Source organism: Anoplopoma fimbria, chromosome 12 (assembly GCF_027596085.1).
Source record: "Anoplopoma fimbria isolate UVic2021 breed Golden Eagle Sablefish chromosome 12, Afim_UVic_2022, whole genome shotgun sequence".
Lineage (NCBI taxonomy): Eukaryota > Metazoa > Chordata > Actinopteri > Perciformes > Anoplopomatidae > Anoplopoma > Anoplopoma fimbria.
The window spans coordinates 1,400,420-1,421,092 of record NC_072460.1 but is presented as its reverse complement, the minus strand read 5'-3'; the positions used below and the strand labels follow the sequence as shown (position 1 = coordinate 1,421,092).

General features: G+C 37.6%; 1 protein-coding gene across 1 annotated transcript in view; it reads left to right on the top strand.

Annotated features, from left to right (window-relative positions):
- Window positions 1–10,812, top strand: part of impdh2 (IMP (inosine 5'-monophosphate) dehydrogenase 2) — a 12,202-nt gene extending 1,390 nt beyond the window's left edge. Inside the window, exons 2-14 of the mRNA XM_054608802.1 lie at window positions 181–229; window positions 831–932; window positions 1,052–1,126; window positions 1,639–1,845; window positions 3,242–3,329; window positions 3,475–3,674; window positions 3,808–3,898; window positions 4,327–4,422; window positions 7,199–7,342; window positions 7,726–7,870; window positions 8,440–8,583; window positions 10,103–10,186; window positions 10,334–10,812. Coding sequence (XP_054464777.1) covers window positions 181–229; window positions 831–932; window positions 1,052–1,126; window positions 1,639–1,845; window positions 3,242–3,329; window positions 3,475–3,674; window positions 3,808–3,898; window positions 4,327–4,422; window positions 7,199–7,342; window positions 7,726–7,870; window positions 8,440–8,583; window positions 10,103–10,186; window positions 10,334–10,355 — 1,447 coding nt within the window. The 3' untranslated portion in view covers window positions 10,356–10,812. The remainder of the gene's footprint in view (window positions 1–180; window positions 230–830; window positions 933–1,051; window positions 1,127–1,638; window positions 1,846–3,241; window positions 3,330–3,474; window positions 3,675–3,807; window positions 3,899–4,326; window positions 4,423–7,198; window positions 7,343–7,725; window positions 7,871–8,439; window positions 8,584–10,102; window positions 10,187–10,333) is intronic.
- Window positions 10,813–20,673: the final 9,861 nt, after the last annotated feature.

Genomic DNA, 20,673 nt, shown 5'->3' with positions numbered 1-20,673 from the left:
GTGCAGTGAAGTGCGCTGGGTCAAACAGTAATGCTTTAGTGTTACTCTTAAGGTTTAATTTCTCAGCTTTGGAATATGAACCTTTCATGTTTGATTGGCTGAGGAGGGTTCATGCTGTCGGGATGGACAGGTCTTGTAAGAAGCTGCTTTAACCTCATCTCTCTCTCGTCTCTCCTTCAGTGACTTTCTGATTTTGCCGGGCTACATTGACTTCACATCAGATCAAGTGGTGAGTCGTGATGAAGTACAGATATTTTGCAAATGCATAAAATCGATTAATGTTGCTGTTGTCGTATTAAACTAATCTGAATGTGGGATGATGTCGCGGAGGGGAGCATATGAGGGGAGAGTGGGGATCATCAGATGAGTGTCTCCCAGCAGAAATCTTCCCTGAATTAGGCTAATGATGCCTCAACAAGCCAGAACAGTAAATGATGGCCTTCCACTGTGACATTAATGGGATAATGATTAGTTCTAAAATGAAGTTTAACAGTAGCACCAGAGTATTTAAGTGAGAAAGCGTAACCATGACCAATCTCATGCACAATATCAGGACCATGAAATCAAAAAAAAGAAATGGAATTGAGCCATAATTTTATTACACTTGTGCTTTTCCTAATGTGACATATCAAAATATCTTGAATGGGAAAAGGCCTGTTACATGGATATGAAGCTTAACTATACATTAATGTTCCAGTGTAAACATCTTAAAAGATTTCCGGTCTTTGAGGAGGTTTATACGGATTTTAGTATCCTAATAATTATGTTGCTCAGGAGTTTCTTAGTCTGTTCAAATTTGTGCCAAATATCTCCTGACGTCTTTTGTCCAGGACTTGACCTCAGCGCTGACCAAACAAATCACCATGAAAACGCCGTTTGTCTCCTCTCCCATGGACACCGTCACAGAGGCCAACTTGGCCATCGCGATGGCAGTAAGTACAACACGCAAACTCACGGTTTCCTCAAATTATTAATTGTTTACTGTTCTTGCTATCACTTTAGGACGCGTTGAGTCTCTCTCACAAACACACTGATGCTCTGTCTCCTCCAGCTAACGGGTGGCATCGGCTTCATCCACCACAACTGCACGCCGGAGTTCCAGGCCAATGAAGTCCGCAAAGTCAAGGTAGTGATGATGACTCTGTCTGGTTTTAGTTTCTCTAAACTCTTTTATCCCTTTTCCCACTATTTCATTTTGTTCATCTGCTCATCTTGTCTCTTCTATTATTTAAGGTTTTTCCCTCACATGATAATATCTATATATCTTCTTTTTTTTCCACAATTGTTTTGATGTTTATCTTTTCTGTCGTCTCACGTCAGCATCTCTTTGTCTTTTCTCTATTTATTTGCTGTTCTCAGTTTGACAAACGTAGGAGTGTTATTTCCCTTCATCCCCTGCTCCTCTGCTCTAGAGTCTAGGCAGTGAAACGCTTAAATGTTCTTTATCCAACCCTCCCTATTGAATCCCTTACATCCTTCACCCTAATATTACCCTCCTTTTCTCTCCAATGCTGGCTCTGAAATCCCACTTCCCATTTATATTTATTTTTGTTCAACACCATCCTCCTCCTGCCGCTCTATATTCTTCCACACCGTCCCTTTTCCTCTCCTTCATCTCCTTCCTTCCCTCCCCACCAGCGTTATGAGCAGGGCTTCATCACAGACCCGGTGGTGATGAGCCCCAACGATCATGTTCGGGACGTCTTCCAGGCCAAGGCTCGCCACGGCTTCTGTGGAATCCCTATCACAGACAACGGCAAAATGGGCGGCAAGCTGGTTGGCATCATCTCCTCTCGAGACATCGACTTCCTGAAGGAGGAGGAGCACAACCTGCCACTGAGCGAGGTGGGTGGAGCTTAGATGTGTTGTTAGCCATTAGTAACAATAACTACGGAAATGTTGGATGCAAAATACATTTGGAATTGATGAATAAGGATCTTGTCATACATAGTGATATTTTAATGGAGAAGAGGAGACATATTTAATAGCTTTGACTTTAATTCAGAGCCTGATCAATATTGATATAGTGATATTTTACAGCTGAGTAATAAACTACACTGCTGCTCAAAGGTTGGGGTTGTCTGCCATAAAAGGTTGATTTGGTACAGTCAGATGGCTCAGAGGACGACTCTATATTGTTGAAATGTCTTTCATGCTTTTTAGGTTGTGGAAAGTCCTTTTTACAAGAGTTTCTTTGGAGGTTATTTTGTATGAAAGGTTTGCAAAAAACAGTAATGTTTTGGACATGAAGAACAAACACTGCACAGTTCAACCAGACTGACAACTGAAAAGGCAGAAAGAGTCAAAGATCTCTCTGAGTAACGGCTGGATGAGAATAGGAGACATCAACAGTCTTTGGTGATGTTTTCCCCTAATTATTTGAGCCCAATTGCAAGCACCATAGTGATCTAGAGTCACCTATGCTGTTCTGGACTGAAAACACAGTATTCTCCTAAGGCGTGTGACACTGTGGGGACATTGACTATCATCGTTAGATCAGGTGACCCCAGACTTTGAGTGTATATTAACATTAAATATAATATTACTTTTTGAAAATATTTGGAATAGCTATAAATGACACCAAATACAACAGTATATTAAAGTTAACATAATAATAATCAAATGGTTCATGTGTTGCAATGTCTTTCTTCTTTTCTATATATCTGCTGATACATATGGTTAAACTTATAAATGTATATCTAAATAATGTTAACCATTTATTTGTCATTTTTCTAGCAAAAGAACAGCCCAATTCTTTGTTTCAGTTTCACAAAATGTTAACAGACATGTGATTTTATACTTCTTTTGGTCATATACTATATAATCATTAACTTTATTCTTTTTTTAGATTCAAATAAAACAAGTTTTATGACTACATCACCTCAGGCTGTGAGAAGTAACAGGCGTTTTCACTGTTCTCACTTTTGCCGGAGGGTGTGTCTAAATTCTTATCATTCATTATGCATCATAATCATGAAAATACAAGAACAAAATATATATAAATATATTTATACATTACCTTTTTATCAGTGTTAAAGCCTCAAATCTTTAAAGTACTAAAACCCCCCAAATACTGAAAGTTCCTACATTTTCTGAAAGCTCTGCATTGAGTTGGGATGCTTCCTTACTTTATTCTCTCTCTTCTCTCTCTCTCTCTCTCTCTCTCTCTCTCTCTCTCTCTCTCTCTCTCTCTCTCTCTCTCTCTCTCTCTCTCTCTCTCTGTCTTGACAGGTGATGACAGGTGATGACAAAGCGAGAGGATCTAGTGGTTGCCCCTGCTGGAGTTACACTGAAAGAAGCCAATGAAATCCTCCAGAGGAGTAAGAAAGGTGAGGAGGTTGTTCAGTTTATCACTCATGACTCGCATTGCTTTTACTTATCATTTCAGTTGAAAACATGAATGAAAATGAATTAACATGCCTCCAGGTGTGAGCGTCTGTACATGACGTATGACCTCTCTGTCTCGTCCTGCAGGTAAGCTGCCTATAGTGAATGAGGAGGGCTCCCTGGTGTCCATCATTGCCCGCACAGACTTGAAGAAGAACAGGGACTTCCCTCTGGCCGCCAAAGACTCGCGCAAACAGCTGCTGTGTGGCGCCGCCATCGGCACTCACAACGACGACAAGTATCGACTGGACCTGCTTGTGCAGAGTGGGGTGGATGTGGTTGTACTGGTATGGAGGCCTTTAGTATAGATTTAGGTGGTGCAGACTTGTTTTCCTTAGAAAACAGGGAGATAAAGTCTACAAATTCAAAGGAATGATGCTCTGTACATAACACTGTTGTGTGCTTCTTCTGTATCTCCAGGACTCATCTCAAGGCAACTCAATCTTCCAGATCAACATGATCAGATATATCAAAGAAAAGTTTCCAAATCTACAGGTCATTGGAGGCAACGGTAATTCTGCTTCTCTTTACCTGATAACCATAGAAGGTGTTTCTATTGATCCCAGCTACCCATCCCAAGTGATCACTTTGCTAACAGTTAGAGATGCACACATTGAGAGAATCTTGTCATTGTTATGACGAGGCATCGCCGCTGATTTTCCAAATTGATTCAATTCCGATTCACAAGTGTTTGATTTCCGATTTGATTCAGTATGGATGGGATTAGGGATATTTTAGTTAGGAAACTTCTACAATTGAATACAGCACCCCTGCTTGGCAGTGCCTTCATTAAAACAGATCCTGGCATGTTTATGTAGTCAAAGATAGATCAATTGATATTGGATCATTCAAATGATCGATTCCAATTGGAAAATCAATATTTTAGTCTCGTCATTGTCCAGCTCTAACAGCCGTTCTGTCTCCCCCTCTCTGCTGCAGTGGTGACTGCAGCTCAGGCCAAGAACCTGATCGATGCAGGAGTTGACGGGCTGAGAGTGGGGATGGGCAGCGGCTCCATCTGCATAACGCAGGAAGGTAAGTGACTGACAAGCTACACAAACACCACTGGCCTCGTTAACTGCTTCCACCCACAAAGCAGCCATCAGCCACTCTGGAGCCTTTAATGTGGTTATTTATTATATCAAGAAAGGAAAATCATAATGAAATGATATGCAGTTTGCCATTTTGTTGATTAACTTTGGTTTTGCTGAAAGAAGAGGGGTGCTAAGTGTCCGGTTTGCTCGTAAATGACATGATATCAGTTGATATCTGGCACAGCATGATTGTTTGGGTCAAAAGTTTGTTGTTTTACCTTGTGTAGAGTGTCTCAGTGGAAGACTACATGTTGCTCGTCCAAGATTCCTCATGCTACTCGCATGGATAGACAGGCATGTTGGAATTATTTTGTCTTTTTTCGTGTTGTCCATGCCATGCTCTGTGCTTTAGGTGCACAGTGTGTGGAACTTTCTGATCCCGGGAGACTTTACAAGTCAAGGTTGTTAAAGATCACAAGCTATGACTGGTCTCAGTTCAGTGTGTAGTCTGACTATTCTCTCAAGTCACGTCGGGCTGTATGATCACCTGATCTGTCATCAGGACCTCCTGAAGAGATGAACTGCAGATGGTTAAATTGTGCAGTTAGGGTTGTTACAGCTAAGTTTTGGATTTTATATCTAAGTTTCCATTGGGATGCTATTAGCTGTGATTTGTCAGGCAGTATACAATAGATGTTGTAAGTCTGTATTTCTTGTCTCTCTTCATCTTGTCCCAAGATTTCTCTCAAGTAATTTGCAATATTTGTTAATTTCTTCTTACTTACAGTTTTCTTCACTTTTGTCTGTCATCTTGTTGTCCTCCAACCTGCCAACTTTCTCTTCTCCTCTCTCTGTTTCTCCCTCTTTAACTCTCTACCTTACTTCCCAACTTGTGTTTGTTTGTGTATGTGTGTGCGTGTCCTTGTCCTTGTCCATGTCCAGCTCCCCTCAGTGTACCACCAGCAATAAAACTCCACAGCCCCAAAACCCCAACCACTGTTACGGGCTACTCCAGTAAGTTTCCCCGTCCCCCTTTGGCCTGCGCTGGGCTCCTATTGGCTCCACTATCACAGTGTGCCCGCCCTCCCCCTTTCACAGCCTGCTGCATTGATTGGTTAACAGCTTTGCATCAGTAGAAGTACTAGTGGTAGTGGTCATAGTTTAGTTTGTTTTGTTTTATGAGCTGACCTTGGGTGTTTTGAGGTTTTGGGGTTTTGCTTGTTCTTGTGTCCCCACTAATCTGTCAATCATGTGTAAATGTTGCTCTTCCTCCACCCACTTTACTGACCTTTTTGGGATCAGGTCTTGATGATGTCATCAGAATGAGACACTATCCATTTGAGTCCTTTGTTTGCCTTTGTATACCATTGGTCAGATGGTGACTGGATCCGTTGTTGGCCACAGCACCCATTCCTAACGTATGGTATTTGAAAGATCGCATCTGTAATGTCGCTGGCAGCCACAAGGTGTCTCTGTCTAACAGAGGTGGTGAAGCTGTTGTGCTGGCAGGTTGTATGTCAGCATTATTAATCATCATTATCAAGGACAAGGCGGCCTTGATAAATGTATCTCCATTCAGCCGTTTGTCATCTTCTAATTCTGTTACTCATTTTCTTATAGTCAACATAGTTTATTCAGAATCTGCAAGTGCTGCCATCTGATAGTTGCACCTGAAGTGACCTCATTACGACCCTTGGTGTGCGTTACTTTTTTAGTATTTTATTTATGAGAGGACATATCAGTGCTCACCTGCTATGTGTGGTCTGAGCCATGATGAGGTGTTTTTATTCCTTCTCTGTTGTGTGTATGTGTGTTTTATGCTTAGTTACTCTGTAAACTACACTATGCCGGTACATATTTGTTATTCTATCTCTAAAGATGCAGATATCTTATAACTTCTCTCTAAGATCATGGCCATCAATACATAGCAGGATAATTAGGATGAGTAGTTTTGTTGGTAAGTACCTTGAAGCCCCGAGTTCACAGGAAAGAAAATCACTCTACTGTTAAAAAAGGAATTGGGATGTTTTCCTTCGGTTGCTGTTATTACATTTGATCTTCTGTTTCCCTTACTTTGGTCGTATGACAGATTAGTGGTTGAAATCTAAGAGATATAATTGACATCAATTAGCAGTCTTTAGTTGAATAGAGGCAGGATGTACTCTGAGAGACGGTTTGGAGTCTTCGTGTGGTGTGGGATTTATCTGCTGATGTGACAGTATAACTTCCTCATTCTCTCTTTTCTTTAACTATTATGACAACAGAAAATGATTCTTTCCCAGCCTGTCTGTTACTTCACTGTGTGTGAGATTTTGTTTCATTTCTTGTCTTTTTTTAACATCACTTGGATTACTACAAGTTTCCACCATGCATGCCTATAAACATTTTGTGGAAGTTTCTTGAGCTCAGTTGGGACGTTTGTGATATCAGTTTATCAAAATATGATGATTGGTTCCATAGCGCTGATCTTTAATTTATGTTGACTGGCAGTGTTTCTGTAAACATATACAGATATGAAAGAATAATTTGCTGGCAAAGATACCAAATGTCAGCATTTTAATCCAATTTCCAACATGAACCTTTAAAGGTTTCGTCTGGTGAGGTGTGTTAGCATTTTGTGAGCTTCAGTTGAGTATTCTTTATTTGGTTTTGGGTGGATATGTCGTACAGGACAACTTTACAGTCACCGTGAGACTAGAAATGTGTTTAAGATGATAAGCGGTACACTTTTCTCACATCATTTAATCCTTCTTCATCTCTCGTCTTCCCCTCTTCAGTGCTGGCGTGCGGCAGACCCCAGGCCACGGCGGTCTATAAGGTATCGGAGTACGCCAGGCGTTTCGGTGTGCCGGTCATCGCTGATGGCGGCATCCAGACGGTTGGGCACATTGCCAAAGCCTTGGCACTGGGAGCATCCACAGGTATGGATGGATGGATGGATGGGTGTTTAAGAGTCAGAGTGCAGAGACTGTTATTGAAGGTTTCTATGCACAAAATGAAACTAAAACATTTGATTTCAAACTTGAGCAAAAGATCTATAGTCAATAAGGATATAGTTTTGATGTAGTGATCTGTCATGTTTTTTAAAATTCATATTACAGAGATTATAATTTGGACAGTAGATTTTCAGATTTGGATTAAATTGTTTATTCCTTCTGTGTGAATCCAGATTAATGCTGGCAAAAAAAGCAAAGAGACCAGCCTTTTCCCCATTTTCACTCCATTTAAGCCTTCCAGCAGTCATCTTTTATTTTCAATCTCTCTCTCCCTCCCTCTCCCTCTCTTTCTGTCTCTGTGTGTCCAGTGATGATGGGCTCTCTGCTGGCTGCCACCAGTGAAGCTCCTGGTGAATATTTCTTCTCTGACGGTCTTAGGCTAAAGAAATACCGTGGCATGGGCTCACTGGATGCCATGGATAAGAACCTGGGCTCCCAGACCAGATACTTCAGGTACAAAAACACTTAAATTGGGCTAACGGAGGCACTATTCAAGTCAATCAGAGCTAACAGTTGACAGCACCCTCGTAGTGACTGAATATCTGCAGGATGAGTCACAACAGAGCAATGTTCTCACTCTTACACCTAAAGAGAATCGTATGAAAGCGCCCTGTTCCCACAGTACAGCCCCTTCTCACTGACTATAGGGACTATTTGTTACCAGATTTTCCCAGACGACGACACTTCTTCCTCATACCCTTTGTCAGTGGTTTTCTGAACATTAGACATTACATCATACATTGTGGTAAAGAAGGATGAGCCTTGTAGAAAACAACAGAGTTGCAGATATTTCACCCAATAATGCTTAAATTAAATCTTTATTTTAGTTTGAAAGTAAATATCACTACACTCTCAAAAAGAAGAGAGTACTCAAAAGAAAAACTTCTTTATTTAATCACCTTATTATACATCTCCAGTCCAGTGGCAGTTCACAGGTTGTACATGAACATCTGCTTTAAATGTCAGTGAGAGATTGTGCGCTCTTTCTATCTTCTTGAGTTGTTTTTCTCGTCTTCCCTCAGTGAGTGTGATAAGATTAAAGTTGCTCAGGGTGTTTCTGGAGCGGTGCAGGACAAAGGCTCCATCCACAAGTTTGTTCCCTACCTGCTGGCTGGCATCCAACACTCCTGTCAGGACATCGGATCCAAAAGCCTCACACAGCTCAGGTAAAAACACAGGCGGGCAGATGATTGTATAAAACCGCCATATTTCAAAGAAGTAACGATAATCGTTCTGGAAAACGCGTGCCCACAGAATAATCAAATGTAAGGGGATTTCTCTCTGTGATGCAAGACTTCAATCATCTTTCAGAATGAAATTGGTGAATTTAAATTCTAATGTAATGAAGTATTTAATTGTTATACAACTATCATGACAGCATGGACTAAGAAATAATGTTAGAAAAACTATTAAATTCACTTAGTGGCCACTTAAAAGGTACACCTGTTCTATCATCAGCTGACTGAACCCGTGTCTCCTCACAAGTCTTGAGGAGCTGTCACATTTATTCACCGACAAAGAAGCTATAATGTCACTGATAACTTCACACTCATCATCACACGCTCTCTCTTTCTACCGGACACTTGCTAACAATATACTGGCTAGAAAGCAAAAAACGGAACATTATAGACATCGTAAATATAGACTAAGTCAAAAAAATGGGTTACTTTAAATATCTTGTTTTCTGAAGAGTATATTTGACATTAAGCAAGTCACAGAAGTATTAAGCTATTCATCCTTTGATTGTTAAAGAACACAAGCCAAAAGGGCTATTGTCATATAAATGTCATAGTTTGTAAAAGGTATGACATAAACATGACAAAAAAAATGTAGTATAGTATGTAAAAAAAAAAGCAGCTCTCAAAAAGGTCATGACAGGCCGAAATAAGAAATTAAAAAATTCATAGTATAGTGTGTTGAAAGTCATGGTATATTGTTTAAAAAAATGAAAGCCATAGTAAAGTCTGTAGATAAAAGAAATGAGTCATAGAATAGTATTTATTAAAAAAAGTCATAGTAAGGTACTTTGGAATGAGTCACAGAATGATTAAAAAGTATAGTATGGCGAAAAAATACATAAAAAATTAAGTATGGTTTGCTGAAAAAAATGTAGGGTAAATGTAGATACTATAGTATGTGGGGGAAAAGTAAAGAAAAAATCATTGTAAAGTATGGGATAGAATAATATGTCAAAGAAGTTCATTAAGTCATAGTGTAGAACGCTAAAAAGCCATAATGTAGTATCTTCATATCATTTACAGTCTTAGTATAGTATGTCCAAAAGGTAATAGATTAATGTCAAAGGTAGGTGTCATAGTATAGCATGCCTAAAAAAGTGATAGTAAGTATAGATTGTCGGGTAAGTCAAATAAGTCATAGTAGTTTATGTTGAAAATAGTAATACAAAAGTGAGAGTATAGTATGTCGGGAAAAATAAAATAAAAAGTCATAGTATGTCTGAAAAAGTAATACAAAACCCACCATAGTATGGTATGTCCATAACTGCTAAGACTTTATCTATGACGATAACACTTCTGAAATACATTCTGAATATAATTCGTATGAATTTAGGACACAGCTTTTGCCATACTTGCCCCCCCCCCGTGTTAACTCTAACCCTATACTGCACTATTTTCTTTACCTTGAAGTCTGATGAATGCAACTGCGTTTCTTTCCTCCTGGCAGAGCCATGATGTACTCAGGAGATCTTAAATTTGAAAAGAGAACAACTTCGGCTCAAATGGAGGGTGGAGTCCACAGCCTGCACAGGTACACACACACTCACACACACACCATATAACAAACCACTCAACTTAGTAGACATTAACTGTTCTAATTTGGTTTCCTATTTCATCGTCTTCAAAGTGTCTCGCTCAAACCATAGTTTTCAGTTTAACTTCCTCTTTCTTCCCACAGTTATGAGAAACGTCTGTTTTGAGAAGAAGCCAGACAGAGTATCCTTCCAACAGACACATTATGCAAACACATTTCATGCCTGACTCTCTTTAATTCATATACACACACACACACACACACACACACACACACACACACACACACACACACACACACACACACACACACACACACACACACACACACACACACACACACACACCACTAACTTTTAATACTAATTAGTCATTAAAGATGAGCTCTCACACACACTACTCTTCCCAGGATCCATCAAGTCTTCCTGCCAGTGTCATCTATGCATCGTCTGTGTTTTGTTTAGCTGTGTGTTGATGAAGAATGGGAATGAAGCATTTATCAATCAGTGCACGTGTGATTGAGTCCCCTAATGCCTTTCATGTTTTGATTAAAATAGATGCCTGGAGTGTCAATGTTAAGGCAGAAAAGTTGTCCAATAATAAAGCCTATGTGTTTTTCCACAAGTCGCTGTCTTTTTTTTGTCACCTCTACTTTTATATTTGTCAATATCTAGTACTTTGAGACAATGTAACAAAATGTTCTTTTAACACATTTTGATAAAAAGTCAGAATAATACATCAAAGGCAAAAAATAAAAGCCTCAGAAGAATGTCATAGTATGCTGGGAAAAGTAGAAATGGTGTCATAGTAAAATATGTTGATAAAAGTAATAAGCAAAGTCAGTATAGTTTATCCCAAAAAGGTCAGAATAGTAGGTACTAATAAAGTAATAGTTTGTTGAAGGTAGTCAGAAAAAAGTATAGTGTTGCAAAAGGTTTCAGAACATCATAGTATAGTATGTCAAACAAGTTATGTTATAGTATATTTGAAAAAAAGTCCTATACCTAGTAAAATATGTTTAGAAAAAGGCACAGTCGAAAATGCTATGTATGTTAAAAAGAATCATAAAAAAGTCATCGTATAGCATGCTATAAAAAGTCGAAATTTGAAAAAAAAAGTAATTGTATAGAGTTTTGTAAAAAGGTGTGTAATGTAATAATAATGTAGTGTGTAAAAGAAATATATTTTTTTTATAGTATGTAAAAAAAATAGTTTAAAAAATCACAGTATAGTATGTCGGAAAAGCCATAGTTTAGCATGTTGAAAAAAATGTCATAGTATAGTAGGTCAAAAAAGCCATGAAAAGTCTTATTATACAAAGTCATAAAAAAGTAATAGTATAGTATGTCAAAGAAAGTCATTAAAAGTCATGTTATAGACTGTCGAATAAAGTCATAAAAAATTCATAATTTAGTATGCCAAAAAAAAGACATAGTATCGTATGTTGAGAAAAGTCATAAAAAAGTCATAGTATTGTATGTCGAAAAAATACATAATATTCTACGTTGAGAACAGTCGTAAAAAAATAGTATAGTTTTTTGGGAAAAAGTCATTAAAAGGGCTGTGTCGAAAATAATTGATAGAAAAAGTCATAATATGGACTGCTGAAAAAAGTCATAGTATAGTATGTCGAAATAAGTAATTAAAACTCATGTTATAGACTGTCGAATAAAGTCATAAAAAAATCATAATTTAGTATGCCGAAATAAGACATAGTATAGTATGTTGGAAAAAGTCAATAAAAAGTTATGTTATCGACTTTTGAATAAAACAGAATCATAATTTAGATGCCGAAAAAGACAGTATAGTGAGGTGGAAAAAGTCATAGTATGTCAAAAAAAAAGTAATTTAAAGCGGATAGTATACTATGTCGAAAATAATTGTTAAAAAATGTCATAATATAGTATGTCGAAAAAACACATAGTATAGTATGTCGGAAAAAGTCATAAAAAAGTCATAAAAAGTTTAAAAAAAGTAATAATATAGTATGTCATAAAAATTCAAAAAATTCATGGTATAGTATTTCGAAAGAGTAATAAGAAAGGCATAGTATATTATGTTAAAAAAAGTCATAGTATTGTACGTCGAAAAAGTCATAGTATAGTATGTCGGAAAAAAATCATAGAATATATAGTTTGTCGAAAAAAAGTCAGAACAAAGGCATAGTATAGTATGCCGTAAAGAGTTATAGTATATTTTATAGAAAAAAGTCATAAAAATCTGAAGTAAAGTATGTAGAAAAAGTAAAAAAAAGTCAGAAGAAAGTCCAAGAACAGTGTGTCGAACAAAAGTCATAGTAATATATGTCCAAAAAAATAAATAGCCATAGTAGGTCAGAAGTAGGTAAAAAAGGTAAAAATGTTATGTTATAGTAATTGAATAAATGCCATATTATAAAATGTCGTAAACCATAAAATGTATTGTATATTGAAAAAGAAGTTATAATAAGCTAAAGTAAAATTGTAAAAAAAATCATTGTATCGGTTGTTATGGAATTGTTATAAAGATAATTTCATAGTACGTTGAAAAACAAACAAAATAAGTCACAGTATATTAGAACAAAAAAGGTTTAGTATACTATTTCATCAAAGAAAAGAAAAGGCACTGTATAACATAGTAAAACATTTACTAAAAAAAGAATGGGATCGTATTCATTTTAGAAGTAATTAAAAAGTGATTGTATAGTATTTAGAAAAAACAAGTAAAAGGTCATAATATAGAATGTCATAAAAATCATTAATAATAATCATTAAAAGATGCAAGGTATAGTAGTGGTAAAGTACGCCATAAATAAAAATCCTAACAATGTTATTTTATAGGATATCATAAAAACAGTAAAGCATGTATATAGGAACCATAAAATGTCATGGTATTATGCCATTAAAATAAATCATCAAGAAATTTCATAGAAAATTTGACCTTCACTGTTTTTATGTTCATACGGCTAAGAGTTAGCCCAGAGACGCTGATACAAAGACAGGGCGGAAAATGTCACCATACGGCAAAGAGAGTATCCTTCTGGAGAGGAACGGCCCACTCAAAGCACAGAATGCATCCAATCAGAAAACACACACAGCATAACTGCTAAAACTGATGATTACTGAGGAACATCCGAGTTCAGAGAGTGTGACTGATGCCAAGGCTTCCTCCATCAGAGAACAGCCACCTTCTCTCCACCTACCCCACCAACCGTCTTCCTGCTGAAGGTCTCCAGGGTAGATCAGGTACTCCTCCAAAACCACCGGACTTTCCAGGGTGAAACCCAGACGTGGGAGTCCTGCGGTCATACTCCGCTGGGCACACCTGTCTCAGATCGTCCATCATGTCACACACTAATTAACAAATGTGGAAGAGTCAGTTTACAGGCCTCAATTAGCACAACGGAAAGATCAGTGTTTTACAAAACAATGATTCACAGAATATTAATCCTAGCACTGAAATAGAGTTTTAATTGTCTAGGTTGCATATAACTTGTTATTTCAATTTATAAAACTAGCCTTTTTTAACAAGTTGCTGAAAAGTCACTGAATTAAATGATTGAAATGCTATTTAAACCGTGGTGACTTACAGCAGGCCACATGTTAAAGAAAACTCACTTTTTGACCAAGTTTAGCCCATTTGCTGCTTAAACAACTCGATGACTTTCCACAAGCAAATCACCAAACTAAAGCTGACTGAACCGTACTGCTGTCACTACTGATCATGACAAGCATTAATGTCAGTACTAGACCGGGGGCAATTATTAAATGTTTTACTTTTTCCTTCAGAACTAACAGACTACTTGCAATTCACTTATGTACACAAAATATATGTATGTGCACTAATACAATTCATATATTTTCACTAATATGGACAAGACTATAATACTAAATGTAATGCAAGAAGTCAGAGTGTTACAATTGCCCCCTTGGGTATATTCATTTCACTGTTTGAATGCATATAAAACATGTTTGTTGATGAGCAGCTATACATTTATTTTAATTCACCCTTTTTAATGTATTTTTACATTGAAGTGTGTGAAACTGACAAACAAGTTACATTAGGTCATGTGGCTAAATGTGGCAAATGTAACACTGTGTTTACAATCATTTTTTATACCTAAAGCATACTTTGATGCAAATACTTTTTTAGTTTTTCCTGAGTGGATTTTTGAATGGAGGATGTTGGCTTTAACAGAGTATTTGCTACTACTTGCTATATCAGCGTACTTCTTCCTCCAGTGATTACTCTGACCACTACTATATCAACCAGCAGCGCTAGAAAAACTATTACCGCAGCCGTTACTATTAATTAATTGGTGCTTTTTGTATTTCACATATCCAAAGGCAGACTCAACATTAATCGTGTTGAACAATTAAAATAAAAGCAACAAATTTAAAAAGAAATAATTCAAGTTGAAGGTAGTGGTGAAAATTTAGGATAGATACAGAAAGTTTTCAAAGCAGTCCTAACAAAGTAACTAAAGGCAGAATTGGACCAAAACTACATGAAATCTATTAGAACCTGATTTGTTTTCTGGAGGCATTTTACATTCAGAAAAACCTCCAGTTGAATTAGGTTTTATTTTTCCAGGTTTTTAAATATTGTCTCTGAAAAATGACATTCACTAACATCTCTGGACAGAAACTGTTGGTCTGGATAATTCACATTGTAAACAGTTTTCATGAGGTCAAATATTTCCAATGAAAACTTAAAAGAGAGTGGGGGCTGTTTCGTCATGTAAACTAGGGCAAACATGTAAGAACAGGCAAAACGGTAAAAGATCAGAATAAAACAGTAAATCAGTCATTTAAGGTTCACATATGGTGAATACGGTGTCTGAACACAAAGCCATCAGGACAAACAGCAATCAGAATGAACACATTATACTTCATTTGTGTGTCCAAAATATATAAATGTCTGAATACTCATAATCTATGAAATATTTGATTTTGATTTAAATTATAATACAGGTTTGATAAATAACTGGACAGCTTCTCAAGGCAAGAAAAGAAATCCAACTTTACATGAAAACTGAATGCTTCAATTTGAACCTTTTCAATTTCAGAAACTACAGAAACTGACAAGATGGTACTATCCGTGTGTCTCCACCAGGGAGAGGGGACGGGGAGGGAGGGCACAGACAAAGGAGAGGAGGAGTTTTTTCTGAGCAGGAGAAGTGAAAGTGAAATGAATCCCTCCAGTATTTAAAGAGGAAGTTTGAACTCTCAGATATGTTGGCAGACGGGACTTCAGAGAAGGACGAGCTGCTCTGAGATGTTGGTGAGCTGGAGAACTTTTAGACGCTATTCTACACACTTCAACTTTATATTATATATTATATATATTGTATTTATCATGTGAATACTTTATACTGTTGTCCTTTGGTACTTTCACTTTGGTTTCACTCTATTGGCTTTAAGTGCCAAATCATCATTCCACCTCTCTCTCTCTCTCTCTCTCTCTCTCTCTCTCTCCTGCTTTGACTTCTTAAACTCTGTCCTCACATTCTTCTTATAAATCTTGTTTTGCTGCTCGTAAAACATTCTGTGGTTGTCCTATCATTCCACCTATTGTTGGAAAGAGCCTTAAGGTGCCCTTATCAAGGGTTCAAGTGTCAAACTGAAAGTGTCTTTCAGAAAGTCCTCTATTTCTTCACATTGCCTCTGTTACTTCAAGCTTTAGATCTCTCTAGTTTTCTTAAAGCCTTTGAGGATATGAGAAAGTAATGCAGCTTTAAATCGGGCTCTAAAAGCTTTTTTTAGCTCCAAAGTGAAACGTCCAGTGATGTAAATGTCTTCCTTATTTTTTTCAGCCCTCTCCTTCCTTTTATCGTGATATCAGCTCTTCCTTGTCAGGCTCACCTCTCGTGCCACTACTTGCTTTCTTTTTCTTTCTCGCTCAGCAGATGATAAACAACAGGTTTTTCAAGACGGTGCACTAATACAAAGATAAAGAGTTTTTGTAAGTGTGATACTGTAAGTCATTGGTCAAAAACCCCTCCTCTGATATGAATAGACAATCTTAGAGAACATTTGATATGCTTTATGTCTGCATTTCAAAAGCTGAAATTAATTCTTCTTTGTTTTTAGAAATGAAGGTGTTTTCTCATTTTTAAGAGTGTTGGTGTGTTTTCATTCCTGCATCCTGTAAGGTTGTAACAGATGTTGGAATGTTGCTGCTGCTCTTGTTGAGTCTTATAGTAAAATAAGCTTTTCATTTGATATATTGGACTTTTCCACTTTTAAGTTGGCTCACTGCTAAAAAATATACCAGTACTTCCTTGAAGATCAGCCTAAACTCTAAGCTTTTATTAGCTGCTTAGATACAATTTTTTCAGATAGCAAACCATATTTACAGCAGCTGTTTTTATGTTTTTTTTAAATACAGAATCAAAAACACCAAATGAAAAACAATCCCTTAAAATGTATTGTATTATAGAGCTGATAATGACGCTGATCATGTTAAATATTTTAGAATTATTTAACTGAACTTTTGGCTGCTTCCTTTTAAACGCATGCTGCATGTTCAGTGGAATTTTCCATACCTTGAAAAGCTGCAACTAAAAGACTCATGAGACATAAAGTCACCTTTTCCCCTGTGAATAACCTTTTTTCTTTCTTTTATTTTTTTAGCTGTGTTAACCTGCCCAGACCAGAGTTTGGACCTGACGACCGTTTTGGTGGGTGGGATTGTAACGGAACCCATAATGCAGCTGTGATTCTGAGCTCCAGCTGGTTACGGGGTCCGTTTCAATCCCACAATGCACAGCACATCCTCAGCAGACAGGCTGACTGGAGCGCCTCTCCATCCCCAAGATACAAATCATTTATCAAATCAGATGACCATCCATTCCTTAAGTCAGCCTCTGTTAGAAAATGGATTCATATCATTTCAATTGAAAAGTTTATTGATCCTTAAAAAGGAAAAACCAAACAATACAACTCAAAAACACTGGTAACGGTGTAGAACAGTAGAAAAGCATCTACAGTAGAAGTAAACATACCATACTTTACCCATTCTGAATCAGATGGTGCATTCAAGGTGGATTGACAGTATTGTTTTTATCGAAATGAAGAAAAGGACAGTGAAGCTAACAGTAGGATGCCTTTGTTGAATGCTGCGTTGCCATTTTGAACAGAATACATTAGAGTGTAATGAGTCTGTGTGAGGCAGAAGGTGTTTTTCCTCAATGACACGTTTTCTCCCGGATTGCTGACATCAGTATACGCAACCGGGAATATCGTGTCAGCCAAGAATCACACATCGAACCGCCTCATGAGCACTTACTGCAAATCATTTTAGATCCGTTTGTAAAATGTCATTTTGGGTTTTCTGTATAGTATTTATAAATGGATACTATTCAGAAATGTATCGATCAGTTATTGTGTATATTTTCCTTACAACATCCATAACCACACATTATTAACGACCTGTGCTACAAATAGACTGCCGTTGGACTGTATGTATGTATTATATGTTCCTCTCCCTCTGGGGAGCACTGCTGGGTGACACCACTAACAGAGAATGAAGTCACACATTGTGACAGCTCTGATGAAATCCCAAATGAAAGCAGATGCTTTGTAAAAGAGTTTCCTACAACAAAAGGCCACCGCTGCCGGTCTGATTGCTTTTGCTTTTGCTTAAGAGTTTGGTTCACGTTTCACACTAACATGCTCAGGTGAGGTTGCAGAAGAGGTCCAGTACCCGTACATGAGACTCTACATGTGGGACTGTTTTGGCGTCTTTCATGTTAATTGAAAGCCATGTTCACACTGCAGGTGTTCATTTTTCAAACTCATGACACAGATCTGATGTTCCGATTCATACATGCAGAGTTTTGAGTCAGATAACGGTGTAAATGACCGGCCTAAACATGACAAATGCCTATAACGCCATAATAATATGAGGCTTGTCCTGCCCCATAAGTGTTCATTCATGAAAATGGCACAAAAGAACAAAAGGAAAATAAAATAAAGTCTATACTTTCTAACAGCGTCAGCAGCAGCATTAAGGGACCCGAGGGCCCCTGATGCTGCTGCTCCAATCCACTGTTACGATGCAGCCTCAGTGTTCCTTTCAATTTATGTTTGGTGTTTGTTCCTTTGCACTGTTACCAGGACCACTGTAAGTTTACAACGGTGTGGCTTTAGGGTTAACAAATGAGTAGTGAATCAGAAGGGAGCATGAAGGCCTGTAGTGTGAACATGTGCTGTTTTTAAACCTGGACTAGTAGGAGATACAAGTGAGCAGAGTCGAGGTTAAAGGCAAGATTGTCTGAGTAATTTCTCTGTACATTGATGATAAATACAGTGCAAATAAAAGGAATGTGGGCTTAGGCACCAGTCAGCTGGTGGAGGAGAGAGGCAGAGGTGTTTGCTACACCTGCACAACCCCGTCGTAACACCGTCCCTCACACAGGAAGTGTCAGTCAGCGACCCGAAGGCGCAGGGAACCTAGACAGTATGCTGTCCACGAGCTCAAGGTGTCTCTCGTGGTTTTCCCGGCTGATCCTCTCATGCATGGCCACCAGCTGACTCATTAGATGGTTCTAATGATCCATCAGCCTCTGCAGCCGGGCGTCCTCCTGCGTCTGCATGGAAGCGTCCGTCTCTCTGAGCTGGGTGACGGTCGCTGACTAACGTAGAGACCTGCTCCATCACACTCGTTTTCTTTTCCTTCGATGGAGTTGTGTACGCTACAAAACACTAGACTTGAAGTTAAAAAGCTATGAGGTTAATGTGCTGTCTCACAGCTGTAACGTGTTTGGATTTATTAAACATTATCTCCATATCTATATTATTATCTTTGTTAGACACAGATAGGATTCTAATTAATCAATCTTTATTAATCTGTTGTTTATTGTGGTTTTATATGATGTAAGGTGACCTTGAGTGCCATGAAAGGCGCCACCAAATAAAATGTATTATTATTGTTATTATTATATCTTCCTTTCAACTACAATGTACAACTGGGTAAAAGCAGACACCTAAAGCTTCACCTTAAGAGGACAAACACCATTAGGCAAATAGATGAATAAGTTCGGGTTAATAATAACAGATCATAACTTGGTTTTTAAGAAGTAGGAGTAACTTTTCACATGACTTTGAGGAGGAATAGTGATACTTCCTCATTCTGTGGCAATTTTGTGGCTTGTTAAAGGGTTTTAAACCTTTAACGTGTGGGATATTTGTCTTACGTCACGTGAGAAGACATAAAGGTTCTTTCCCACTGGAAAAAAACCACCAACACCCACTTTAATCTGGCTTTTGTGTGAATTTAGGATCCACATTCATTTGTGGGAGCAATGACTGCAGGAGTCTCAGGTATTTATTGGCTCCAGGGTTTACTGTTAAAGTCACAGCACACAGTATGCAGTTCCCCCATACAGAGAGTTCATAGGACTCCACAGACAAAGCATCTTCACAGGTCGGTAGGCTCCAGGCTCAGCCACCGACCCTTTACATTTATTAGCGTGAAAATGGATGACAGTACATACAAGTGCATAAAGACAATTAAAAGGCTCCCTGCATATGATAGCAGATGTAAAAGCACACAGTTACAAAATCAAATCTTTTATGGAATAATCTTCTTTCTGTTTTACATGCAAAGAGGAATGCACAAAACATTAATCTAAATATCATTTATGTTCCTATCTAGCAAAGAGTAATATGTCGCTCACAGTAACCTAGCTGTAGTTCTTTGACTGTCTCTTTACACATAACTCTGGAGTCATAAATGAAGGGTATAGGGGATCCAGCTCCATAGAAACACATGAGACATGAACAATAATATGAGACATGAACAATAATATGAGACATGAACAATAATATGAGACATGAACAATAATATGAGACATGAACAATAATATGATGAACAATAATATGAGACATGAACAATAATATGATGAACAATAATATGAGACATGAACAATAATATGAGACATGAACAATAATATGATGAACATGAACAATAATATGAGACATGAACAATAATATGATGAACAATAATATGAGACATGAACAATAATATGATGAACAATAATATGAGACATGAACAATAATATGAGACATGAACAATAATATGAGACATGAACAATAATATGATGAACAATAATATGACAATAATATGACATGAACAATAATAACATGAACAATAATATGATGAACAATAATATGAGACATGAACAATAATATGAGACATGAACAATAATATGAGACATGAACAATAATATGATGAACAATAATATGAGACATGAACAATAATATGAGACATGAACAATAATATGATGAACAATAATATGAGACATGAACAATAATATGATGAACAATAATATGAGACATGAACAATAATATGAGACAGTATCAGTCAAAAGTTTGGACACCTTCTCATTAAATGGCTGGCAGTCAGTCAGTCAGTCAGTCAGTCAGTCAGTCAGTGGAGATATTCAGTCAGTCAGCTCATCATGAGGAGTTAGATGGAGGACAGAAGCAGACTCTCCAGCAC